The 27,621-nt window shown below is 40.9% G+C and overlaps 1 protein-coding gene across 4 annotated transcripts in view; it reads right to left on the reverse strand.

Moving 5' to 3' along the window:
• The window catches only part of SHC4 (SHC adaptor protein 4), a 159,848-nt gene that overhangs the window by 80,908 nt on the left and 51,319 nt on the right, over window positions 1-27,621 (reverse strand). For all 4 annotated transcript variants that reach the window (XM_055098722.2, XM_055098721.2, XM_055098720.2 and 1 more), the window contains one exon: window positions 18,500-18,570. In XM_055098722.2, the coding sequence (XP_054954697.1) occupies window positions 18,500-18,567 (68 nt within the window). In that variant the 5' untranslated portion in view covers window positions 18,568-18,570. The remainder of the gene's footprint in view (window positions 1-18,499; window positions 18,571-27,621) is intronic.

Genomic DNA, 27,621 nt, shown 5'->3' on the forward strand with positions numbered 1-27,621 from the left:
AGGTGGAAATCTATTTTTTACTGTATCTACTACCTTCATTTTACAAGCTTCTTTTTCCACCTGATTTTTCTTGTCCTTGTCCTTCCCCCATTTCCCCCTACTCTTCCCCTCTCCTACTCCCCCATCTCATCCCCTTTTCCATACCCACTCCCCTTCTCAATACAGGATTACCATGGAACTACCATATTGCCACAATACAGTGCTGTCCTGGTTAAAGATGTCTGGTCCAGGGTAAAGCCTCAATTGCCATATTTAGTGGAAATTAGTATTTGGAACTAAGAGAACCAGAGATGGGGGTGTCCCTGCACTCCTGCTGCCAAGGCCTCAGAAGACCTGGCCCCTGTCCTTTATTAGTTTGATTGTTTACTGCTCCTCAGTTTCCATGAGCTGCCCCAATACCCTTTCAAGGAATTCCCCTTGTTGCTTAAGCTAGGCATTCATTTTCTGTTACTTAAAACCCAGAAGTAAATATGCCTAGGGCAAGCAGATGAACTGAAAATTATTCCCTCTATCTTAAGGCTCAAATCAAAGCAATTACTGCTCAGACTCAATGACCTACAAAATGTGCCCAACAAGTGGCAAAAGCATGTTACAAATTAGTATGCACCACAGGATCTCACTTTAGTTTTTAAACATGCGATTAGAAAAACCATACATCAGACTGTTACTACGGGTTATCTCCAGTGATTTGCCTTTTTTAAAAGTTTATTCTACTTACCAATTTCTACAATAAGCCAGATTTACTTTTCATAATCAGAAAAGAAATGCAAAAAAAATTAAGAATTAGATATGGCCCAGAGGATTGACCTTACCAATGATAATGGTCATGGTGATGTGTGATTTCTTTCTTTTTTTTTTCTTTTCCTTTTTTTTTCGAGACAGTTGTGCTCTGTCTCCCAGGCTGGAGTGCAGTGGCACTAGCTCAGCTCACTGCAACCGCTGCCTCCTGGGTTCAAGCGATTCTCCCCTCAGCCTTCCCAGTAGCTGAGATTACAGGCATGCACCATCATGCCCAGCTAATTTTTGTATTTTTTTTGAAGTCTGTGTTTTTTTTCCCATAAGTTATTGGGGTACAGGTGGTATTTGGTTACATGAGTAGGGTCTTTAGTGGTGGTTTGTGAGATTTCGATGCACCCATCACCCAAGCAGTATACACTACACCATACTTATAGTCTTCCATCTCTCATCCCCTCCCACTCTTCCCCCCAATTCCCCAAAGTCCATTGCATCATTCTCATGCCTTTGTGTCCTCATAACTTAGCTCCCACTTATCAGTGAGAACATACAATGTTTGGTTTTCCATTCCTGAGTTACTTCACTTAGAATAATAGTCCCCAGTCTCATCCAGGTCACTGCAAATGCTGTTAATTCATTCCTTTTTGTGACTGTGTAGTATTCCATCATATATATATATGATGGAATATATATATATGATGGAATACTACACAGTCACAAAAAGGAATGAATGAATATGTGTGTGTGTGTGTGTATATATATATATGTGTATATATATATATGTATATATATATGTGTATATATATATATATATATGTATATATATACCACAGTTTCTTTATCCACTTGTTGATTGATGGGCATTTGGTTTGGTTCCATGATTTTGCAGTTGTGCTGCTATAAACCTGTATATGCAAGTATCTTTTTCGAATAATGACTTATTTTCCTCTGGGTAGATAGAAGGGAAAGTTGAGGCTCAGAGATGTAAGTGGCCATTCTAAGACCACCAGTAGATACCCAGTAGTGGGATTGCTGGATCAAATGGTAGTTCTACTTTTAGTTCTTTAAGGAATCTCCACACTGTTTTCCATAGTGGCTGTACTAGTTTACATTCCCACCAGCAGTGTAGACGTGTTCCCTCTTCACCACATCCACGCCAACATCTGTTTTTTGATTTTTTGATTATGGCCATTCTTGCAGGAGTGAGGTGGTATTGCATTGTGGCTTTGATTTGCATTTCCCTGATCATTAGTGATGTTGAGCATTTCTTCATATGTTTCTTGGCCATTTGTATATCTTCTTTTGAGGAGTGTCTATTCATGTCCTTAGCCCACTTTTTGATGGGATTGTTTGTTTTCTTTCTTACTAATTTGTTTGAGTTCGTTGTAGATTCTGGATATTAGTCCTTTGTCAGTTGTATAGATTGTGAAGATTTTCTCCTATCTGTGGGTTATCTGTTTACTCTGCTGACTGTTCCTTTTGCCATGCAAAAGCTCTTTAGTTTAATTAGGTCCCAGCTATTTATCTTTGTTTTTATTGCATTTGCTTTTGTGTTCTTGGTCATGAAATCCTTGCCTAAGCCAATGTTTAGAAGAGTTTTTCCAATGTTATCTTCTAGAATTTTTATAGTTTCAGGCCTTAGGTTTAAATCCTTAATCCATCTTGAGTTGATTTTTATATAAGGTGAGTGATGAGGATCCAGTTTCATTCTCCTACATGTGGCTAGCCAGTTATCCCAGCACCATTTGTTTAAAAGGGTGTCCTTTCCCCACTTTATGTTTTTGTTTATGTCTTTGTTGAAGATCAGTTGGCTGTAAGTATTTGGATTTATTTCTGGGTTTATTCTGTTCCGTTGGTGTATGTGCCTATTTTTATACCAGTACCACACTGTTTTGGTGACTATGGCACTAAAGTATAGTTTGAAATCAGGTAATGTGATGCCTCTAGATTTGTTCTTTTTGTTTAGTCTTGCTTTTGCTATGCGGGCTCTTTTTTCATTCCATAGGAATTTTAGAATTGTTTTTTCTAATTCTGTGAAGAATGATGGTGGTATTTTGATGGGAACTGCACTGAATTTGTAGATTGCTTTTGGCAGTATGGTCATTTTCACAATACTGATTCTGCCCATCCATGAGCATGGGATGTGTTTCCATTTGCTTGTGTCATCTATGATTTCTTTCAGCATTGTTTTGTAGTCTTCCTTGTAGAGGTCTTTTGACTCTTTTGTTAGGTATATTCCTAGGATTTTTTTTTTTTGCACTATTGTAAAAGGGGTTGAGTTCTTGATTTAGTTCTCTGCTTGGTCACTGTTGATACATAGAAGAGCTACTGATCTGTGTACATTAATCTTGTGTCCAGAAACTTTGCTGAATTCTTTAATCAGTTCTAGGAGCTTTCTGGAGGAGTCTTTAAGGTTTTCAAGGTAAACGATCATATCTCATATCGTCAGCAAGCAGTGACAGTTTGACTTCCTCTTTACTGATTTGGATGCTGTTTATTTCTTTCTCTTGTCTGATTGCTCTGGCTAGGACTTCCACTACTATGTTGAAGAGGAATGGTGAGAGTGGGCATGTTTGTCTTGTTCCAGTTCTCAGAGGGAATGTTTTCAAAGTTTCCCTATTCAGTATTATGTTGGCTGTGGGTTTGTCATAGATGGCTTTTATTAAATTAAGTTGTGTCCTTTGTATGCCGATTTTGCTGAGAGTTTTAATGATAAAGCGTTGCTGCATTTTGACAAATGTCTTTTCTGCATCTATTGAAATGATCGTGTGATTTTTATTTTTAATTTTATTTGTGTGGTGTATCACATTTATTGACTTGTGTATGTTAAACTATCCCGCATCCCTGGTATGAAACCCATTTGATCATGGTGGATTATCTTTTTTGATATGTTGTTGGATTCGGTTAGCTAGTATTTTGTTAAGGAGTTTAGCATCTATGTTCATCAAGGATACTGGTCTGTAGTTTTCTTTTTTGGTTATGTTCTTTTCTGGTTTTGGTATTAGGGTGATGCTGGCTTCATAGAATGAATTAACGAGGTATGCTTCTTTCTCTATCTTGTGGAATAATGTCAAAAGGATTGGTACTAACTCTTCTTCAAATGTCTGGTAGAATTCTGCTGTGAATCCATCTGGTCCTGGAGGTTTTTTTTGTTGTTGGTAATTTTTAAGTTACCATTTCAATCTCGCTGCTTGTTATTGGTCTGTTCAGGGTATCTAATTCTTCCTGATTTAAGCTAGGAGGGTTGTATTTTTCCAGGAATGTATCTATCTCTTCTAGGTTTTCTAGTTTATGTGCGTAAAGGTGTTCACAGTAGCCTTGAATGATCTTTTGTATTTCAGTGGTGTCAGCTGTAATATCTCCTGTTTTGTTTGCTAGTGAGGTTATTTGGATTTTCTCTCTTCTTTTCTTGGTTAATCTTGCTAATGGTCTATCAATTTTATTTATCTTTTCAAAGAACCATCTTTTTGTTTCATTTATCTTTTGTATTGGTTTTTTTGTTTCTTTGTCTCAATTTCATTTAGTTCTGCTCTGATCTTGGTTATTTCCTTTCTTCTGCTGGGTTTGGGTTTGGTTTGTTCTTGTTTCTCTAGTTCCTTGAGGTGTGACTTTAGATTGTCTGTTTGTGCTCTTTCAGTCTTTTTGATGTAGACGTTTATGGCTATGAACTTTCCTCTTAGCACCGCCTTAGCTGTATCCCAGAGGTTTTGATAGATTGTGTCATTATTGTTGTTCAGTTCAAAGAATTTTTAAATTTCCATCTTGATTTCGTTTTTGACCCAAATGCTCATGCAGGAGCAGGTTATTTAATTTCCATGGATTTGCAGGGTTTTGAAGGTTCCTTTTGGAGTTGATTTCCAGTTTTATTCCACTGTGGTCTGAGAGAGTGCTTGATATAATTTCAACTTTCTTAAATTTTTTGAGGCTTGTTTTATGGTCTATCTCATGGTCTATCTTGGAGAAAATTCCATGTGCTGTTGAATAGAATGTGTATTCTGCAGTTGCTGCATGAAATGTTCTGTATATATCTGTTCAGTCCACTTGTTCCAATATATAGTTTAAATCCATTGTTTCTTTGTTGGCGCTCTGTCTTGATGACCTGTCTAGTGCTGTCAGTGGAGTATTGAAGTCTCCCACTATTATTGTGTTGCTGTTTATCTCATTTCTTAGGTCTATTAGTAATTGTTTTATAAATTTGGGAGCTCCAGTGTTAGGTTCATATATGTTTAGGATTGTGCTATTTTCCTGTTGGACAAGGCCTTTTACCATTACATAATGTCCCTCATTGTCTCTTTTACTGCTGTTGCTTTAAGGTTTATTTTGTCTGATATAAGAATAGCTACCCCTGCTCACTTTTGGTATCCATTTGCATGAAATGCTTTTTTCCTACCCTACTCTTTACTTTATGTGAGTCCTTACATGTTAGGTGAGTCTCCTAAAGGCAGCAGATATTTGGTTGGTGAGTTCTTATCCATTCTGCAGTTGTGTGTCTTTTAAGTGGAGCATTTAGGCCATTTACATTCAATGTTAGTATTGAAATGTGAGGTTTAGATTGAAGAGCATTCATCGTGCTCTTTGTTGCCTGTGTACTTTAGTTTTTTTGTTTGTTTGTTTTTGCTTTTTAACTTGTATTTTTGTTTTATAGGTCCTGTGTGATTTATGCTTTAAAGAAGTTCTATTTTGATGTGTTTCCAGGATTTGTTTCAAGATTTAGAGCTCTTTTTAGCAGTCCTTGTAGTGGTGATGTGGTAATGGTAAATTCTCTCAGCATTTGTTCGTCTGAAAAAGACTGTATCTTTCCTTCATGTATGATGCTTAGTTTCACTGGATACAAAATTATTGGCTGATAATTGTTTTGTTTGAGGAGGCTGAAGATAGGGCCCCAATCCCTTCTAGCCTGTAGGGTTTCTGCTGAGAAATCTTCTGTTAATCTAATAGGTTTTCCTTTATAGGTTACCTGGTGCTTCTGTCTCACAGCTCTTAAGATTCTTTCCTTCGTCTTAACTTTGACAATGTGCCTAGGCAAAGATGTTTTTGTGATTAATTTCCCAGGTGTTCTTTGTGCTTCTTATATTTGGATGTCTAGGTCTCTAGCAAGACCAGGGAAGTTTTCCTTGATTATTCCCCCAAATATGTCTTCCAAGTTTTGGAATTCTCTTCTTCCTCAGGAACACTGATTATTCTTAGGTTTGGTCATTTAACATAATCCCAGACTTCTTGGAGGCTTCACTCATATTTTCTTATTCTTTTTTCAGTGTCTTGGTTGGATTGGGTTAATTAGAAGACCTTGTCTTCGAGCTCTGAATTTCTTTCTTCTACTTGTTCAATTCTATTGTTGAGACTTTCCAGAGCATTTCACATTTCTAAAAGTGTGTCCACAGTTTCCTGAATTTTTTATTGTTTCTTTTTCTTTAAGCTATCTACTTCCTTGAATATTTCTCTCTTCACTTCTTGTGTCATTTTCTGGATTTCCTTGTATTGGGCTTCACCCTTCTCTGGTCCCTCCCTGATTAGCTTAATAACTAACATCCTGAATTCTTTTTCAGGTAAATCATGGATTTCTTCTTCGTTTGGATCCATTGCTGGTGAACTAGTGTGATTTTTGGGTGGTGTTGAAGAGCCTTGTTTTGTCATATTACCCGGGTTGGTTTTCTGGTTCCTTCTTATTTGGGTAGGCTCCGTCAGAGGGAAGGTCTAGGGCCGAAGGCTGTTGTTCAGATTCTTTTGTCCCACAGGGTGTTCCCTTGATGTAGTTCTCTCCCCATTTTCCTATGGATGTGGCTTCCTGTGAGCCAAACTGCAGTGATTGTTGTCTCTTCTTGGTCTAGCCACCCAGTGAGTCTACCTGGCTCTGGGCTGGTTCTGGGGGTCGCCTGCACAGAGTCCTGTGATGTGAACTGTCTATGGGTCTCTCAGCTGTGGATACCAGTGCCTGTTCCAGTGGAGGGGGTGGGGGGCAGGGGCGGGTGCAGTGGACTCCATGGGGGTCCTTAGTTTTGGTGGTTTGATGCTCTATTTTTGGGCTGGTTGGCCTCCTGCCAGGAGATGGCACTTTCCAGAGAGCATCAGCTATAGTAGTATGGAGAGGAGCCCTCAGTGTGTGGGGCCCTAGAACTCCCAAGATTATATGCCCTTTGTCTTCTGCTACCAGGGTGGGTAGGGAAGGACCATCAGGTGGGGGTGGGGCTAGGCATGTCTGAGCTCTGACTCTCCTTGGGCAGGTCTTGATGTGGCTGCTGTGGGGGATGTGGGTGGGGTTCCCAGGTCACTGGAGCTGTGTACCTAGAAGGATTATGGCTTCCTCTGCTGAGTCATGTTGGTTGTCAGGGAAGTCAGGGAAAGCTGGCAGTCACAGGCCTCATCCAGCTCCCATGCAAACCGAAGGTCCGGTTTAACTCCCACCGTGCTCTCCCCAATAGCCCCCAGTCCATTTCTAGATGGAGAGCGACAGGGGCTTGAAAACCTGCCCCAGCTCCAGGCTACCTGCCTCCCAGCTGCAAAAGCAAAGGTCTTGGTTCTTTCCCTACATGTGGAGTCTGAGCACAGGATTTGTGCCCTCCCCCAGGTTCTGGCCAGGAGGCTTCTCACCCACTTCAAATTGTCACAAAGTTCAACTAGAGGATTCCTTCTCCCTGTGGAGTTTTAACCCCTGCTCCTCTGGTCACTCTCCCGATGGATCCCTGTGGTTCCAGGCAGGAATGGCCTGCTAGGGGACCCAGCGAGCTCCCAGGGCCTTTCTACTGCTTCCTCTACCCTTGGATTTTGTTCAGCTCTCCAAATTGACTCAGCTCCAGGTAAAGTTGGAAACTTCTCCCGCAAACAGATCTTCAGCTTCTCCAGTGGGTGTGTTTGTTCAGGAGAGGAGGGTCTCCCTTTCCCACTTCCTCATCTGGGGCACTCACAGTTTTGGGGGTTCTCCTGGGTCCAGCAGGAGCAATCTGCTTCCTTCAGAGGGTCTGTGGGTCCTCTCGGGATTGCTGGTTTTCAATTCTTGTAGTTTTGGTAGAGACAGGGTTTCACCATGTTGCCCAGGCTGGTCTCACACTCCTGGGCTCAAGGGAACTGTCTGCCTTGGCCTCCCAAAGTATTGGGATTACAGACATGAGCCACCGCGCCCGGCGCGACATTGTGCGTTTTAAAGACTTGAGCCTTTCGCTTGATTGTCTCCCACATTAGTTCATTCACAGCCCACAAGAACTGTTTCTTAGTTTCAATCCAAAGCAATCTCACTAGGAAACATTAAGTGTGGTAGGGATTTGGAGTGTGAGTACATGGGTTTGAGTCCCTGCAAAACAGCTGTGTAGTCTTAGAATGGCCACTTACCTCTCTGAGCCTCAACTTTCCCTTCTTTAAAAGGGGAAATCACTCCTTTCGAGGTGATTTTGCGGTTGCAGAAGCTCTGTGCAGTGTTAACAAACATAAGCTATTATTAGCTACTCTTTCATCGTCTTATTCTGCCACAGCTCCTCTCTGCCAGTGTGGCTTTTGGTTGGAATTTGCTGTCAAGAAATTAGAAGAGGCCACTACACACTCCTTACCAAATTCTCTTTGCTGTATGACGTGCTAGAAACTTAAGCCCCGAAGCCTCAATTATCCTTTTCTTATTTGCTTTTCACCCTTTTTAAAGAATAAAATGTATACAATATTGAATACTTCAGTACTCCAGAAATATAAGTCATCTGGTAACTGCTGTTTTAAATATATATAATAAATATACGTAATACAAAATTTACCATTTTAATAATTTTTAAGCATACAGCTCAGTGGCATTAAGCAGATTCACATTGTTGTGCAACTATCACCACCATCCATCTCCAGAACAGAACTTTTTCTATCTTCCCCAACTGAAACTCTATAAGCATTAAACAGTAACTCCCCCTACTGCCTGACAGCTACCATTCTACTTCCTGTCTTTGGATTTGACTACTGTAGGTACCCCATATAAGAGAAATTATGCGTATGATTGTATATCTTCTTCAGAGAAACATCTGTTCAAGTCCTCTGCCCATTGTTTCAATAGGGTTCTTTATTTTTTGTTGAGTAATAGGAGTTCTTTACATATTATGGATATTAATCCCTTATCAGATATATGATTTTCAAATATTTTTCCCATTCCGTCGGTTGCCTTAGCAGCTATATTTCTTGACTTTACACCTGTTTATTCAAACAAATAGTAACTATGTGCCTGCTATGTGAAAGACATTGTGCTAATGACAGAGCAAAAAGGTACAATTGACTTTCATACCCTCTCTGTCTGCATTTGACTTTGTCATGCTATCAGAACCATTCCCAATTGATTGGAAATTTTTTTTTAAATGACTAGATCTTTGAAGGCTTCTAAAAGGAATTTAGTTGGCTATTTCAATTATCTCAAGTATCTGAAAAGTGAGATCTTAGATTGGGCAAAACTGGAGAGCAGTGAAACCTGAAACTAAAAGAGGTGGTCACTGTGCACACACTCACATACACAACATCAGACTTCCAGCAAAGGCTTCCTGACATCTGCACGTGTGTGAAAGGAAATCATCCTTCCACTGACACCAGTGCTCGCTGAGGGGAGATCAACTTTGGATGTTATGTTTGATTGCATGGTTTATTGTTCTAATCAGCTGATAAAGGCCATGAACCTTGACCCTTGGACAGCAGACCATTGCAGGGGTCTTAACACCCTTTCCTGACCAATGAACAATGCAACCTGTTTTAATCAACCGTGGGCATTCTGCCTTAGCTACAGTGCTTGTTTTCAATCCTTAGCATAATCACTATAAATTAGAACTTTAAAACTCCTGATTTTTTTCTCCTTAGCACTCTTCTCAGTAAATTTTTTCACTGGGGAATGTTCCCTTGTCTGCTAAATTAATAGACTTGGCCTTTTATCCCCCTCTCTGGTGATCTTTATTTCACATGACACGTGGCTGCAATCCTACTCCTAACTGCACATACCATATGCTGTTCAACTACTCCAAGGCTTAGCAGAGATACTCTCACTTATCCATGCATTGCTGTAACTAATCCTGTTCTGCAATCCTCAGAAAATTTAGACAAATGCCAGACTGTTTTCAAACATATCTTAATTTAGCTACCTAATATACAGATATTTGACCTCTCCAGAATGCTTTTCCTTCTAGAGTTGACGTTTATTGAAAACCACATGTACAGGACTTTATGTAATTGTTGGGCTGCATCTTGAATCTGCTTTGCAGCTGATGGTTGCTCACACACACACACACACACACACACCCAGAAGTATGCATTTGTCATTAAAGGCATTTGTCACTGCCTTTAATGTCCTGTTGAAGCCCAATAATAAAAATTTTCAACATAGTGAATGAAATTTGCAGAATCACTGCTCAGGAGCAATAACATACACAGGAAATTAATCCAATTACAATAACTTCTGAATGATGATCTCTGTTTCCTTGTTGCTTTAGCTAGTACCAAATCACCCAGAGAACCTCCTTACTGTCTATAGCATCAGTTCAAAAAAAAAAAAAACACTACTCAGGGTTTCTTCCTTCACAGAATGGAATGGGACAGATACACCACGAGGCACAGGTGGAGATCAGCTAGAGAAAATGAATCCGAAGCCAGGACCTCAAAATGGAGCACTCACCACCCATTCTTTAACAGTTCCCCATTTTCCTTCATAGACCCCCAGGGTGGCAATCACACAAAGGAGGAAAACCCTCTCCAAGCCACTGCTTCTTAGTTGCCCTGTAAGCCTGGCTTGGGCAGATCCTGTGCTGGGAGCCTGGCTGATTTTATTATTGAATACAAGTTACATGTGTAAGGCACTAAATATCAGAAAAGTACAGAGTAGTAAGACAGTGATCTGGAGGTCCCTTCTGCCAATGGTGTGCTCCGCCCCTCGGGGTGAATTATGTACTGTGGTGATGAAATAAATGTTCCCTTTGCAATTTCCTTGGGTATCAAAATGTATTCTGTTCTTCAGGGTTGAAAGGCAAGCCCTTTCTCACCAGCTCCACTTACTGGGTTTACCCTGATGTGTCTATTCCTCCTTCAGCGTTTGATGCAGGTTCCCACCTAGACACAAAGAGGTAGCCATCCTTAGAGGAGAAGGAAGATTTTTTTTCTTCTTTACTTGATGTGGATGCTTACTTAAGGGAAGGAAGCTGAGCTTTAAGTTTTAATGACCTGATTTCATGTGTGTGTGTGTGTGTGTGTGTGTGTGTGTGTCAGATTCCTGATTTTGGTCAGGTGTTTTTGTTGTTGTTATTGTTTTATTTTCTTTAACTGTGTTTTTAAAAACATAAGGAATACATTTTTATAGGAAAGATTAAGTAACAATGTCATTCTTAGCATGATCTTCATTTTCTCTCTTCCCTTGTTTCCTTTTGATCCAGTTCCGGACATTTTAAAGACAACTGCGGCTAGGAACCTTTGTTTTCCTAATGATCTTGTTTCTCTTTACTATCAGTAAAAACCTCCTCTTTTGCCCTTTTGCATGAATATTCTATTATTAAAAATGGAGATCTGGTCCAGAATCAGCCAAGGGGATGAATGCCTGGGTGAGAATTAGTGGAGGAACAACAGTAAAAGCCATTCAAGTGGCTCCCCCAGGGACTAAATCTAGAGTCAAGGTAGGGAAGCAAGATGAGAGCTTTGAAAGGGGTGACATCCGGGGAATGGCTGAGAAAGTCAATGGCCTCTTGTCCTTTTATTTTCCTCTGCTCTTATCTGAGTACTTTCTGTGTTCTAAGTCTGTGGATTCAGCCCTCAAATGGTTGGCAGAAAGGTCCCTCTAAAGGCAAGAATTCTGCTCCATCTTTCTCCTTTGTTTCAAAGGCTGACTCTTAATCATGGCTCCTCCTTTATTACCAGGAATTTCATGTTGCTGTCTCCCTGATATTTGGAATCTAAAGATGGTGAAATATTTACAGTGAGTGAGACATCAGCCTCCAGTTGTTTGTATCTGTAGCGGTAATTACTTACACCAGTTTGTCAGCATTCACACCTGAATTATTCTATGTTTGGTGGTATGTCAATGTCTAAAGATAGCTATGATCACACAAAATACAGTTTTTTCTTGTGAAATCCTAACTTGGCCCATGGAAATTTTTTTTGAAAAAACACAACAAAAGATCCCGTCCACCACCCTCCCACCCAACTCCCCCATATGTTAGCTGGATGGAAATATTTGATTTGAGTGTGGTATCCATAGGACATTCTCTCACCTTGACTTTAAACTGGCTCATTCAACAATGTGTGTTTCTCAAGGCCATATGGACCACTTTCTCAACAACCTCTATTTCCCACCCAACCTCCCAAATACTGTTCTTCCTTCTAATTTTTCCTTTTTTGTCATTCTCTCTTCTTTCAACTGCAATGTATTTTTGATGTTCAACCACTATTCAGGTTGTTTTGTTACCGATTGTCTTAGATGTTCTTATTAAACATTACTATTGCATCGTTTCCATTTTTTCTTTAAATTTTTTTATGTTTATAAAGTCTTTTCATTTAGCTCATAGTCCTATTTAGTTCAAGACCTAGAGTTTGAAAGAAGAGTTTCAAAGATCACCCTCTCTTTCAGCAATATTTGAGCTCCTGAGAAAAAAATGTGAAAGTAATTTATTTCCATACAAAACGTTATTTGAAACACCAAGGAATTCACCATTAAAAGGAAGTCAGAGGTGAATTCTGCAATATAATTTTTCTGTTCAGCAAAGTTTGATTTTTTGCTAATTCTTTAAAGTGAGAGATAATCTATTTTATATCTTTTCCCTTTTTTTAAATTTACCCTTCTTTGACGGGGTTTTTCCTTCTCCCTTCTGGGTCAGGGCGTCCCAGGTCTGCTCTCACACCCAAGTAGCTGCAAGTCACAGCATTTTAAATTCAACAAGCCCCAGGGAAATAGTTCAAGAAGCTGGGATGGGGACAGGATTTTGAAGCAAGGGACTGATGTCTGGCTCTGGCACTTGGAAATCAGCCTCACTGCTTTCAAGACCCACCCTGGATAAGGTCCCCAGTCTACTGGTGGCTGGAATCTCCAGACTTCAAGTAGGACCACTTGACACCATAGGACATTTTAAAATTTGATCCTCCCCTCCAGTCAGACTTTCCCTCTCCTGAGTTGATGGTTGAATGTTTTTGCATCCACTCTTGGGAGAAGATGCACACCCTCTCACACTCTTAAAAATTTTTTTTAATTTTTTTTTTTTTTTTTTTTGGAGAGGTGGGGTCTTGCTCTGTCACCTGGGCTGGAGTGCAGTGGTGTGGTCACAATTCACTGCAGCTTTGACCTTCCAGGCTCAGGTGATCCTCCCACCTTGGCCTATAGCATATCTGGGACTACAGGCTTGCACTACCATGCTTTATTTTTGGTAGAGATGGGATTTCACTCTGTTGCTCAGGCTGGTCTCAAACTCCAAGACTCAAATGATTCTCTCACCTTGGCCTCCCAAAGTGCTGGGACTACAGGTGTGAGCCACCATGCCTGACCTCTCTCACATTTTTATCAAACTCCCTGCCGAAATGTTGCCACCATGGACCCATGATGTCCATGGCCATCTTCCCTCTGCCTTCAGCTCTCTTCTCTCAGATACTTTCATGGCTGGATCCCTTACTTTATTCAGGCCCTAGCTCAAATGTCCTCTCCTTAGATAGGACTTTCTGACCACCAGATCTAAAAATAAAAGACCATCACACTCGAGCTTCCATAACTGCTTAGAACACAATCAGCCATGCCTGAATCATGTATAGACACATCTACAAGAAACAATATCCAGATGCCATACCAGATATCTTCCCCTTGGTGTGTATGTTAGACATAACTGAATCCTTGAAGCAGAGGGGGAAAAAAAAAAACAGTTCACCTTTTACTATTTACAAAATAATAGGGAAATATAGACTTACAAGTTTACGGAGTTTTTGTTTGTTTGTTTGTTTTTTTCTGAGATGGAGTCTTGCTCTGTCACCCAGGCTGGAGTGCAGTGGCCCCATCTTGGCTCACTGCAAGCTCCGCCTCCCGGGTTCACGCCATTCTCTTGCCTCAGCCTCCTGAGTAGCTGGGACTACAGGCACCTGCCACCATGCCTGGCTGATTTTTTTTTTTTTTGTATTTTTAGTAGAGATGGGGTTTCACTGTGTTAGCCAGGATGGTCTCGATCTCCTGACCTCATGATCCGCCTGCCTCGGCCTCCCAAAGTGCTGGGATTACAGGCGTGAACCACTGCGCCTGGCATGGGAATTCCAATTACCTTCAACTGTGCATGAGCAGGAGCTTTGTAATATTGCACATCCAAATGATGAATGATCATTCTTGATAAACTCGAATAATGCACTCATTTTAATTTACAAATTCTTAACATTAGTAACTTCCTATATCTTACTTGGTAGGTTTCTAGTGTATGTAAAAATAAAAATCTACAAATTATTCTGCCCGCCTCGGCCTCCCAAAATGCTGGGATTACAGGCATCAGCCACTACGCCCGGCCAGAGATTTTTTTAAGTAGATAAAAATAGATAAATGGCTGGGAAAAGGGGGTACCAATTAGTACAAATAGACTGCAGAGCCATCCAGCAATACATATCAAAAGCCTTTAAAACATTTATATTGTTTGACTTAGTGATCCTAATTCTAGAATTTGTCCTTTGGAAATATAATCAAGATATATATATGATGTTAATCACAGCGTTACTTATAATGATGAAAAATAGAAGAGGCCAGGCATGGTGGATCATGCCTGTAATCCCAGCACTTTGGAAGTCTGAGGTGGGAGGATCCCATGAGCCCAGAAGTTCAAGATCAGCTTGGCCAAATATCGAGACCCTGTCTCTATATATGAAGAAGAAGGAGGAGAAGAAGGAGAAGGAGAAGAAGGTGACGAAGAAGGAGAAGGAGAAGAGGAGGAGGAGGAGGAGGAAGAGGCGGAGGAAGAGAAGAGAATGTTATGCAGTTATTAAAATTTTAGAAAAACAACCCATTTGTCTATTGACTGATGGATGAATAGACAAAATGTAGTATAGACATACAATAGAGAGTAGTATTGAGCCTTAAAAAGGAATGAAATTCTGACACATGCTACAAGATGAATTAATCTTGAATACATTGTGCTAAAGGAAATAAGCCAGACAGAAAAGAACAAATACTGTATGTTTCCACTTTTATGAGGTACCTAGACCAGTCAAATCCATAGACACAAAAAGTAGAACAGTGGTTGCCAGGGGCTGGGGAGGAAGAAGAAATGGGAAGTTATCGTTGTTTTTTTTTTTTCCTTTGAGATGGAGTTTTGCTCTTGTTGCCCAGTCTGGAGTGCAATGGTGCAATCTCGGCTCACTGCAACCTCCGCCTCCCGGGTTCAAGCAATTCTCCTGCCTCAGCCTCCCAAGTAGCTGGGATTACAGGTGTGTGCCACAATGCCTGGCTAATTTTGTATTTTTTTAGTAGAAACAGGGTTTCACCATGTTGATCAGGTGATCTCAAATCCCTGACCTCAAGTGATCCATCTGCCTCAGCCTCCCAGTGCTGGGATTACAGGCGTGAGCCACCACGCCTGGCCAGAAGTTACTGTTTAATGGGTACAGAGTTTAATGCGTACAGTTTTTCATCTTCGGGAAGATGAAAAAGTTCTGCAGATGGATGGTGACGATAGTTGCGCAACAATGTGAATGTGCTTAATGCCACTGAACTATACACTTATAAATGATTAAAATAGTAAATCTTGTTATGTGTATTTTACCATGATAAAACATGCCTTAGAATCTTTAGCAACAGGAAATTGCTCAATATGGGAGACTTAGTATATACTATTGTTCAGATTTTGTGTAAAATTCTTTGTAAGCTCATGTATAGAAAAAAATACTGGAAATGGATTTAAAACACAGACTGTTAATAGACACCCTCTCTAGGTAAGATTCTGAGTAATTTTCTCTTTCATACTTTTCTGTACTTTCCAAATCTTCTAAGTAAACATGCAATATTTTATAACTAGAAAATAAAATAAAATTTAAAAACCCACCACCTAAATCTCTATCCTCCTTCCCTGCTTTTTTGATGCAGTAAATAAGCACTTCTTCCTATCTGAAAGTAGATTGCTTATTTACCTGTTTCCTTGCCTATAGTCTGTTTCCCCAGCAACAGTGTAAATTCCATGAGGGTAGAGGCTTTGTCTTATTCACTTGAACAGTTTCAGGCACTTTATGGATACTCCATAAACATTCGAGTGAAAAAGAAAGAATCAATGAATGAATGGGTGAATGAACAGAAGATTAGTCATCCTCAGTGTCTTAGTCCATTCCTGCTGCTATAACAAAATACCCCAGACTGGGTAATGAATAAATAATAGAAATGTATTTCTTAGACTTCTTGAGGCTGAGAAGTCCAAGATCAAGGCACCAGTAGATCTGGTGTGTGATGAAGGCTCACGCTGCTTCTCAGCCGGGTTCTTCTTGCTGCATCCTCACATGCTCCCTTGCACCTTTTATAAGATCACTAATCCCACTCGTGAGGGCTCTGGCCAATGAATTAATCCCCTCCTAAAGGCCCTGCCTCTTGATACTTTCACACTGGGAATTAAGTTTCAATACATAAATGTTGAGGGGACATATTCAGACCATAGCTCTCAGGTTAGGACAGTGGGGATTCCTTTGTCCTGTGCCAACCTGGGGTATCAGCCCTCTTTCTCTCATCTGTAGCCTGCTCAGGATTGGAAGAAAAAATGTCTCAAGATTAAGAATCTTCAAAATGGAGTAAACCCTGAAATATGTCCATCAAAGTAGGGCTAACAGTTTGGAAAGTAGTCTAGATACCATGTCACTTGAAGAGTAATTGAAGGCACTGACAATGTGTAAGAGAAGATTTAAAGGGGAGAAGAAATGTAGCTGCTTGCAAATACTGGAAGTGTAGTCAGGTGGAACCATGAATTTATTCAATAAATATCCACTGAGCCTCTGCCATGTGCCAGTGTAGGTACCAAGAGTACAAAAAACAGGATTATATAATATGTTTGACTCCAGAGGAAATACCAAGGATAGGTTGAGAGAGGTTTGGAAAGGCAGATTTGAATGCATCATAAGGCAGAGAGTCTCAATCAGCATTTCCTAAGGCACATTTCATGGAACCCTAGGATGTACATTTCTGTTATACGAGAAAAGGATCCAAGGCCCAATAAGTTTAGAAAATCTTAAGGTAAGGCTGGGTGTAGTGGCTCATGCCTTAATCCCAGAACTTTGGGAGTCCAAGGCAGGTGGATGACCTGAGGTCAGGAGTTCAAGACCAGCCTGGCCAACATAGTGAAACCCCATCTCTACTAAAAATATGAAATTAGCCGGGTGTGGTGGCGGGCACCTGTAGTCCCGGCTACTCGGGAGGCGGAGGCAGGAGAATTGCTTGAACATGTGATGTGGAGGTTGCAGTGAGCCAAGATTGCACCACTCCAGCCTGGGAGACAGAGTGAGACTCTGTCTCAAAAAAAAAAAAAAAAAAAAAAGAAAAAAGAAAAAGAAAATTTTGAGGGGTAGAGTTTTTTCAACTATAGCAGCACAGGACTACTCAGTCTTTTTTTTTTTTTTTTTTTTTTTTTTTAAGAGTCAGGGTCTTGCTGTCACCCACACAGGAGTGTATTGGCACAATCATCTCTCACTGAAGCCTTGAACTCCTGGGCTCAAGTGATCCTCCAGCCTCAGCCTCCTGAGTAGCTGGGGCTACTGGCATGTGCTACCGTGCCTGGCTATGTTCTTTTTACTTTTGTAGAGATGGAGTCTCACTATGTTGCCCTGGCTGGTCTCAAACTCTTGGCCTCAAGCAATCCTCCAACCTCAGCCTTCTGAGTTGCTGGGATTACAAGCGTGAGCCACTGCACCAGGCTCAGAGTCTTCAATATACTATTGTATACTGTAGTCTCCTAAAGAGTGATGTGGCTCCTTTCGCTACATTTTTTGACCACAGGATACTTCTTTTTCTAGGCCTAGAATTTCATGGGATGAGCATTAGGGAGAGTTATTCTCTACATGAAAACATTCACCTTCAGAACAGGAGGCCTGCAAGCACAGATCTACTGTGGCATGCCCCTGAGACACACCTTGGCACCACATCCAATGGATGCCCAAGTCTTCATTCTGAACTACTCATATCGACCCAGTCCTCTCACCTCATCTCCCTCACTTCACAATTTTTCCAGCTGCCAATCTGCACTCACTCCTTCTTTCCGTCCTTGCTTTGGGCTTAGCTTTAATGAACCATGCCTTGTATTTCTGCTTCTGACTTGAGCTCCACGTAACAGGGATTCTGATTTCTTCCCCTAAGCTCCCTGGGGTCACCCTGGGTAAAACTTCCCTGATTCCACTGTTCCATCTAGCTCACTGTACATAGAGGAGGGAGACCCAGACAAGGAGTAAGCAGTTTTTCACGTCAGGAAGAGCTTGGGGAAAGCTTGGGCTTTCTCATGTTGAAAGTCTTACTTGGTCTTATTTTCTGCTACTTCCTTGACAGGTCTGATTCTGTAATGGCTTCCTGCCAGGCATAATTTTAAATACTTTTGGTACCTGGGAAACCAGCTATTTCTGTAGACTGTATCATCTTATTCATCCTCACATGAAACACAGATGCACTGCCACACAGTTGAGAAATCTTTCACACAATGAGATCAAGCCACTCATTGAAGGTCACTGGGCGAGCCTTCTACACTCCAGTCGCATGAATAAAAGTGCATAATGAATTGGAAGGTTTGCATAAAATTCCTGTGGGAGAAATTATTGTGACTTTAAACCATACTCCTCAAAGCCCCTCCCATTTTTGGCTTCTTACCTTGTAACTTGGGTTCTCATTCCAAAATCCAGTGATCTCATTGATTGCAGCACTTCAATACAGCCCATGTACTACAATAAGAAGAAAAAAAAGAAGTAGGACAAAAATTCCAAGAAGCTGTCTCTTAGCTTCACAGCAACTTCCCAGGAAGCACCTAAAATCAGCTTCTGCTATCAAGTTACATTTGCACCCTCTGCCTACCATTGTTATTTCTGACTGTTAATGGACACATGCCTAAAGGTTCAATTCAATTACAAAACACCAGTTAAATCCAAACCATAATATAGATAACGCAAGTAACAAAGACAAATGTGGGTTCAGTGGTTAAGATCATGGGCTCTGGGGCCAGATCATGTGAATTTGCATCCTGGCTCTGCTACTTCTTAGTTATGGAACCTGAACCTCAGCAAGTTAACTTCTGTGCCTCACAGTTTTGTCATTTGTAAAATGGGGATACAATAGGAATTGTTAGGAGAGTGAAATTATTTCCTACATATAAATAAAGCTTTTAGAACAACGCCTGGTACATACAAAGGCCTAAATAGTAGAGGAAGCAAAAATAAATGTGAGATAAAGAATACAGGAATGTCAAATCTTCTAAGTGGATAGAACAAGCATATAAATGCATAGAATACCAAACTTAGTAATATAAGATCTTATCATCCTTTGCAGCTGATTTAAATATTAAGGGGGTTCTTGACAGGACAAAAGTCATGTGCTGCATCAGTGATTAGTATGGTTAGCTCGAACACCATGTATTGCAAAGGGAATTGTGACTTATAAAGCTGAAAGATGGTTTATATTTAGTGTGGCAGCAGTGAGGATCCATGGCAGGCGTGATGCGATTAGATCTGTGTTGGAGGAGGCTTAAGTCAGCGGCAGTATGAAGGTGGGTTAATGGTGAGGGAATAAGTTAGGATGATCCTGTGGAGAGGGAAGTAATGACAGCCCACACTGAAGAGGGATGGTGTCAATAGGAAGGACGGGACAGATTCAAGTGACATCATGGAAACAGATACTACAGAATTCGGCAGTTGATTTGATATGGAGAACAAGAGAGAAGGATGAGTCAAGGATGACTCACTCAGATGTTTCCAGCCAGGGTAGCAGAGGGAACAGTGATGCCATCAACAGAAACAGGAAAGCCAGGAGAAGGGAAGATGATGAATTGGTTTGGGAGCTGTTGACTTAAGGCACTGGTGGGGTATCCAGGAAATAACAGGCTGGCAGCTGAAAATTGGATTCTAGAGACCTCAGAGGATTCAGCCTAGGGACGTGGACTTAGTAGTCTTCTGTGTAGCTTTGCCAGGTGAGGCTGTGAGAGTCAATCCTCCCAGAAGAGCTTTGGTTGAGGAGGGAGAGTGCTTCTTTGAGAATTGCCTTAGAAATGTTATTAGAGCTAAGAAGTCCAATTGAAAGTGATCTGTTGTCTCCTTGGAAATGATATGCTCCCTGTTTAGCTTTCCTTTGGAGGCTTTCCAGCCTCTCTATGCTTGGGAATGGCAAAAACACTGTCAAAAGATGTCAGGAGCTGGTGGGGAGGGGCACCTACCCAAACACTTCTTGTATAATAGTATTTCTTTTTTTTTTTTCTTTTGAGATGGAGTCTCACTCTGTCACCCAGGCTGGCGTGCAGTGGCACGATCTTGGCTCACTGCAACCGCTGCCTCCCAAATTCAAGCAATTCTCCTGCCTCAGCCTTTTGAGTAGCTGGGATTACAGGCGCATGCCACTGCACCTGGCTAATTTTTGTATTTTTAGTAGAGACGGGGTTTCACCATGTTGGCCAGGCTGGTCTTAAACTCCTGACTTTAAGCGATCTGCCCACTTCGGCCTCCCAAAGTGCTGGGATTACAGGCATGAGCCACCGCGTCCTGCTGTATAATAGTATTTCTGAGCAGATTGTGCAGATAGAACTCCTTGATGCACCGAGTGCTGCCTGGAGCCTGGTGCTGGGAAGAGCATGCTGGCCGGGACAATCACCCTGCCAGTCTCATCCAGACTCCTGTTAGTCACACTAAGTTACACTCCTCTTGGGATCTCTAGTACTGAAACATTTTGGATATTTTACTCTGTCCCCATCACACTAGTAAGAAACATTTTGGATATTTTACTCTGTCCCAATAACACGTATCTTCCCAAGCCTTGGGTACCTTAAGGAAGTTGTGTCTAGAGATTTCTCTTCAACTGTAAGTGTTATTAGGAGAAGAAAGCTAGATATAGGAAGTAGGTTAGAAAGCCCATCTCAGAATTGTCAAGAAAGGAAATTCCAAGCATCCAAGCTCCACGTCCAGGTGGCATGAAAAGATTGTCCATATGTCTTCACTGACTTCTCTGGCTTTTGGTGGCTTCCAGCGCCCTCTTCCACCCCAGAGCCTAGGTCTTCGTCCCTATATCCTGCAGTCCTGGCTCTGGAAAGAGTGGACTCCCCACACAGGCTGGAGAGCAGGCCTGAATCCCCTCCAATACCCCCAGGAGGTCTTGTTGGTGAGGAGGTTGGTATCATCTTTCCCTTTAGCTGTAAATCACCGATTGAAGACAAGGTGATACCAACTGGCCCATCCGTGCACACTTTTTGAAAAGGTGACAAAGCACCTACATTTTTCACACTCCGCTGTGGTGGTTCTTCAAAGCTTTATATCAGATCATGTTCCTCCACCACATGAAACCCCTGGCATCTATGATCAAAACAAGCTCGTTACTATAAACCCCTAGACCCTGGGGTTCCTGGCCCCAGCTCACCCCTTCAGCTTCATCTGTGTCATTGTCCCCTTACACACTTTGCTGCCACATTGGCCTCCTTTCTACTCTTCAAATACACCCCAGCTCTTCCCTGCACTTGACATTCTGTCCGCCTGGCTCTCCTACACTGTTCTGCAGGACAAACCCCTTCTCATCTTTCAGGTTTCAGTTCAAATGACACACCTCAGAGGCCCCCTCCTGCCACCCTTCATCTCAGCCCCTATTCATCACTGATTGATTATGGTTTACTTGTTAATTTGCTTGTCTAGTACCTCTTTCTATTCCCTTGGCTATAACCACCATAAGATTAAAGATCACAATCACTGCCACATTCCCTGCAACAGTGCCTAGGATCTGGTGGGCACTCGATAAACACTTGTTGAAAGAATGAATGAAGCATCTTTTGTTCAATTCAATTGTACCTTTACAATGAGTGGGGGCTAGGGCGAGCCGAGGGACGGAGGGAGGTGAAGGCTTGGCTGGTCTCTCCACTCAGGAGTACAAGAGCACCCAGGACTCAGCCTCAGGTGCTACAGGCCAGAACAACGTCTTTGCAAGGTTTCTAGATTTCTCAGCAATGTACTTCATGTTTGGTATTTTTGTTGTTCTTCATTTTGGAGTGGCAACACACAACCTAGACCGAGGAGGTTTTGTAGTGAAGTGGGAAGCTGGCAAGAATGTGCCCTACTTCTCAGGCGGGCTATAAGCTCTGGGTGGGAACAGCCCTGGATGATAGAGTTGACAGTGGGAACTTTAAAAGGAAAGGAGAGTACAGAACAGAAACAGACATTTCTGTTCAGACAGAAATGTCTGAACAGGAGGGGGACAAAGGGACAAACGGAAACAGCTGGAACAAGGACACCCAAGGCTGATCAAGTTTGAGACCCACGTGAGGAGAGTGTCAAAGTGAAGGCTATTCTCAGCCCAGTTATTAAATAAGTTGCCATTCATTTTGGTTATCAATGAGGAGAGGAATTTTTAGTGTCTTGGGGGTGAGAGGAATTCCTCCACGGTTTCATTCTTAATCACACTTCATGGTTATAACCACCTTATCTGCTTCGGACTAAGGCAAGCCCAAGCATTGCTTCGGGATCCCCTTCCCTTCATGTGAACCTCTGTTTTGATTCATACACTTGTCTGTCAGCTATGGCACAGGTGACTCCCTGTTGCAGGGAATAGGGCAGTGACTGTGATCTTTACTCTTACGGTGGTTATAGCCAAGGGAATAAAAAGAGATACTAGACAAGCAAATTAACAAGTAAATCAATAATCAATCAGTGATGAATAGGGGCTGAGATGAAGGGTGGCAGGAGGGGGCCTCTGAGGTGTGTCATTTGAACAGAAGTTTCTGGAAAAACATGAGTCATGGCCTGAGATGATTGACAATGAGGACAAGTCCCCTTCCACTGTGGGCATGTGTTGAGAAAACCACAACTGATTTTTGCCACAATTACCCCAAAGACAAGAATGGAGTGAGTCTTCCCATTGACTCACACAATCCATTTCACTTAAAAAACACCGTGGTGAGGAAGCGGGGAGGGGGCGGTGCATAAAAATACTCTGTCCACTTCTTTATTTAGGTGTTTGATGACTGCATAAGCAGATAGTGGCTGAATATCAAGGCCCGAGAGAGGAGAAGTTTAGTTTGTTAGCTATAAACTGGAGATGACAATACTTCTCATTCACGTATTAAATGCGGATCTGCATAAGACATGGGCTCTGTTCTTAAGAAACCTGGCCCCATTCAGATAGGACAACCATGAAAAGAGATGACCTATCTTTTCTTTTTATGAGATTAGTCATTGTTGCTAACTTTCTTTAAGAGATGAGGAAATTGAAGCCTATTAAAGAGAAGTGCCTGGCTCAGTTTCATTTATTCACTGGTACTGAATCAGGGTTTATTCTAGAGTCTGCAGTCCATTGCTAGGACCCTGTGTAACAGAAAAAGTGAAAAGAGGAGTTATCCTGCTGGCTGCCACTACCCTCCCTTTGGTCTACCCAGGAACACGGTGAACAGTGTCGAGACGGGGGACCACAATGGTAACAGCAGATGTGAATCCAAACTGCTCTGGGAACTGCAGGAGGTGAGACAGAGGACATTCCCTAATTCCCCACCCTGTGGTGAGGAGAGGACACTGAAGACCTTTATTTGGAGCCTTACAGGAACAGTGGGAAAGCAGCGGAGCTCAGCGTTGCTCAGACAACCTGCCCATTCAGCCCCCAGCATAGATTTACCTAACTCCCAACTCGCTTCCTCCCTTTATGCCCCAAGGCAGTCATAATATTTTTGTACTGTCTGAGCTTCAACCACTTGCTCCCAGGGAGAGGTGAACAGCCTATTTATGGCCATGTGTATCTTGGGCTTTGCTCTCCAGAGAAGAAATTACTGGGATTTTCAGAGGAAAGGAATGATAGTTACTTATGGGAAGTCTCATCCTAACTCTCTTACAGAATGATGACTACAAGCACGCTACCTAAAGAAAAAAAGATACATATTCTTATACTCTCAGAAAGAAGGTCTGCAGATAATAAGAAACTAACAGTGGTTGCTTTTGGAAATGGGAGAGAGGCAGGATTTTACTTTTTACTTTATACTTTTGTACTGTTTATACAAATAAGTGTAAACATATTTATTTTTAAAAATAAGTAGTAGTATTAGTTTAGATTTGAAAAATAAAATAAGCAAAGCTCACTACTTCATCTATAAGAACCACAGTTTTATTGAGTAGGGTGAAATCTCTTTTTATACGTGGCTTATTCCCTTTCTCAGAATATACCTGCATCTTGGCTAGGAGTATGGGAGAATATTTTTCAAGAGAAGTTTAAGGCACAGGCCCTGCACTTGGTAAGTTTATAATAAGAGTGCTAAGACAAGGAAGAAAATCACTTCCCAGCTACTTGGGAGGCTGAGGCAGGAGGATCACTTGAGCCCAGGAGTTTAAGGCTGCAGTCAGCTACAATGGTGCCATTGCACTCCAGCCTGGGGGACAGAGCGAGACCCTGTCTGTAAATAAAAAATAAATAATGAATTAAAAACAAACACTGAAGAACAGTATATAATCAACTATGATATAAGGAGGGTCTGACCTTCATGCAATAAATGTTCAACAATGGTAGAGACCACCAAAATGGCAGGAAAACACAGCAGGATATTTCTGCCACCTTTAAATAATTTTTAGTCTTTCCCATTTAAAAAAAATGGGAGAGTAAGAAACAGGGACATTCCCTTCATAACCTTGAAACACTGTCTCACTTTCATCCTTTCACTCATGCCTCAACTCACAATAGTAAAGTTTCTGGCCTCACCAACTACTTCCTCAAAGTTCCTTTAGTGAACGATTTTTGTTTTCCTACTCACCTATTGGGGTCACCTACCGCTGTCGACCTTTACTCAATCCCTTCATTTTCCTCTGAACTCTCTTCTTTAGCTTTCCTGAGAACATTTTCTCCAATTCCTCATCTTCTCTGACTATTCGTTCTCAGTCTCCTTTGCTAGTTTCTTATTTTTTAAAAACAATGGTTCCTTCTCTCCCTATACCAGTGATTCTCAACCCTGACTGCATATTAGAATCACTTGGGAAGTATTAAAAATTCTGATTCCTAGGTTCTACTCTAGTCTAATAAAATCAGTCTCTAGCATGTACACTCCTTTGCTTTCAATTACTACCTCATGCTCATGCCACACACATTTTTAGCCCAGGTTTTCTCCCACCTTCAGATGTGTATTGGCACATGAATATTCTAATTGCATCTCAAATTCAATACATTCAAATTATTCCTCTGCTTACATTTCTGATCTAAACCAATAGTATCACTATCTACCTAATTACATAAACCAGAAAAGTCAACTCTTACTTTTTTTTCAAATCCATCAACCAATCAAGAGGTAAGCCGCATCCTTTCAATCTCCCTATCATCATCATAACTTCCCTGTCTTCTTCCCTGAACTCTGCACACTACCCCCAGCATTTACTATCCAAGTTTAGGCACATTCTTTCTCTCAATTGCAATACTGGGGTCTCATCATATTCATGGGCAAAACATATGAATTCAACTGCATCCATTTGGCAGGCAGAAAGCGAGAGATTAGCCCCTTTGTTATCTCCTCAGTCTTTCAACCCTACTTGCCAGAGAGTAGGGTAACTATCTGCCCCAGAGAAAGAGTATCTGAATTTATGGAGAGTTAAATAATGTCTTGTGTTTCTGTTTGCAATAATAAATGTCTTGTGTTTCTGTTTGCATTTTTGGAGACATACTCTGCCCCAGAGAAAGAGTATCTCTCCATAAATGCAAACAGAAACACAAGACATTGATTCTGACAATTGATCGTCCAGATGCGTGGGAGTTGGAGATTTCAAGGATGATCCAGTGTATTCTTTATTCTGAGTTTTATTCTACTGTTGACTTTAGAATATGGCCCTCCCTAAGATGGGGTTTCTGGTGTCCCACCTTTTGAATCTGCCTTTCCCAGTGCAGCCAGCACATTACTAAAACACATATATGGCATGTTATCATTCTGTCTGATCCCCCAATCATTCTCACTTAAAACACTCCCAAGACCCCCATCCTTAAAGCAGAGCTTCCCAAACTTTAGAGAACTTAAGAATCACCAGGGAAACTTACAAATCAGATTTTAAAAATAAAATTCCCAGGCTCTGAGAAATTCTTCTTCAGTAAGACTGTGAAACTGCATTTTAATAAGCAATCAGGTCCTTCTACTACAGGTTGTCCAGGAATCACACTTTGGAGAAAACACTAGTCTTCAGGAAAAGATCCAGCTTTCTTAGAATGATGTACAGGGCCTCTCATGATTTGGCTCTTGCTGAACTCTTTAGCCTTTTCCTCCCCGCTTTTGCCCTCTCATTTTGCACTCTGGTCGTTTGCCTGAACTCACCATGCTTCAAAATTCAGAACAACCCCTTCCTTTGCTCCTCCCTCTTGAAATGTCCTTCTTATCCATGTCCATCTTATTAACACCTACTCATCATTCACAAGGAAATGCAAAGTCACTTCTTTTATGAGATCTCTCCTCTTCTTCCCCATCCCTACCTGCAGCCTTGATCTTCTTTGGGCCCTCTTCTATACTCTGTATGAACTTCTAGCAGACCTTTAATAAAACTTCCTTTGCTAATATGGAACTACTTCTTGGTCAATGTGTCCGTATCTCTTTTATAGCAAGAATGGTGTCTGTTTCTTCTTTGTATCCTCTGTGTAAAGCCTGGATCAACAATATTCTTGAGATGAGCAAGTAAGATATGGCTTGAGGTAACTTTTAAGAAAGAATGGGATATGCATATAAAAAAATCACATTAAGGACTTAAATAATATTAACTGCTCTTTCAAATTGAATCTCATCTAACTTAAATTTCCCAAAAGAATAATCATAAAGGCCAAAAACTCAATGCTTAATAATAAATATATTAATGAGCAAAGTAAACTAGATATAAGAAAGTAGCTAGATTAGGACAAACTTGGAACCATATGGCCTACAAAAAGAACAAGACCCAAACCAATCATTCCAGTCCCTCGTTACCATTTGGGAAACCAGACCCTGTGATTTTTCAAAAGAGGTCAGAAATCAGACTTTATTTGTAAGTTTTCCTGATTTTTAATTCCAGCAAATCACAATGAACAATCCAAAACAAAATTAAGAAAATAATTTCATTTGCAATATGTGATCAAAAAGAATAAAATACTTATGAATAAATCTGATAGGATAAGCTTACACTTTGAAAACTGAAAAACATTGTTGAAGGAAATTTAAGAAAAGTGAAATAAATGGAAAAAACATCCCATGTTCATGGATCAGAAAACTTAATAATGTTAAGATAGTAATACTCCCAAAAGCTGATCTAGAACTTCAGCAGAATCCCTATCAAAATCTCAGATGGCTTCTTTGTAGAAATTGACAAACTGATCCTAAAATTCATGTCTAACTTCAAATTCATGTGTAATTTCCTAACATTCATGTGTAATTTCAAAATAATCAGCACAATCTTGAAAAAGAACAAAGTTAGAGAATCCGCATGTCCCAATTTCAAAACCTACTGCTCAGCTACACAATCAAGATAATGTGGTACTAGCATAATGATAGACATACAGATTAGTAGAATAGAACTGAGTCCAAAAGTAAACCCCTGAATTTACTGTCAATTGAATTTTGACAAAGGTGACAAAAGAATTCAATGGAAAAATGACATTGTTTTCAACCGATGGCACCAGAGCAATTGTATATAAAAGTTGGACCTCTATCTCATACCATAAGCAAAACATAAACTCAGAATGGTTACAAGACCTAAATATAAGAGCTAAAACTGTAAAACTCCTTAAAGAAAACAGTCATAATCACAGGACCTCAGAATAGGCAATGGTTTCTTAGA

Source organism: Pan paniscus, chromosome 16, assembly GCF_029289425.2.
Source record: "Pan paniscus chromosome 16, NHGRI_mPanPan1-v2.0_pri, whole genome shotgun sequence".
In the NCBI taxonomy this organism is placed as follows: Eukaryota; Metazoa; Chordata; class Mammalia; order Primates; family Hominidae; genus Pan; species Pan paniscus.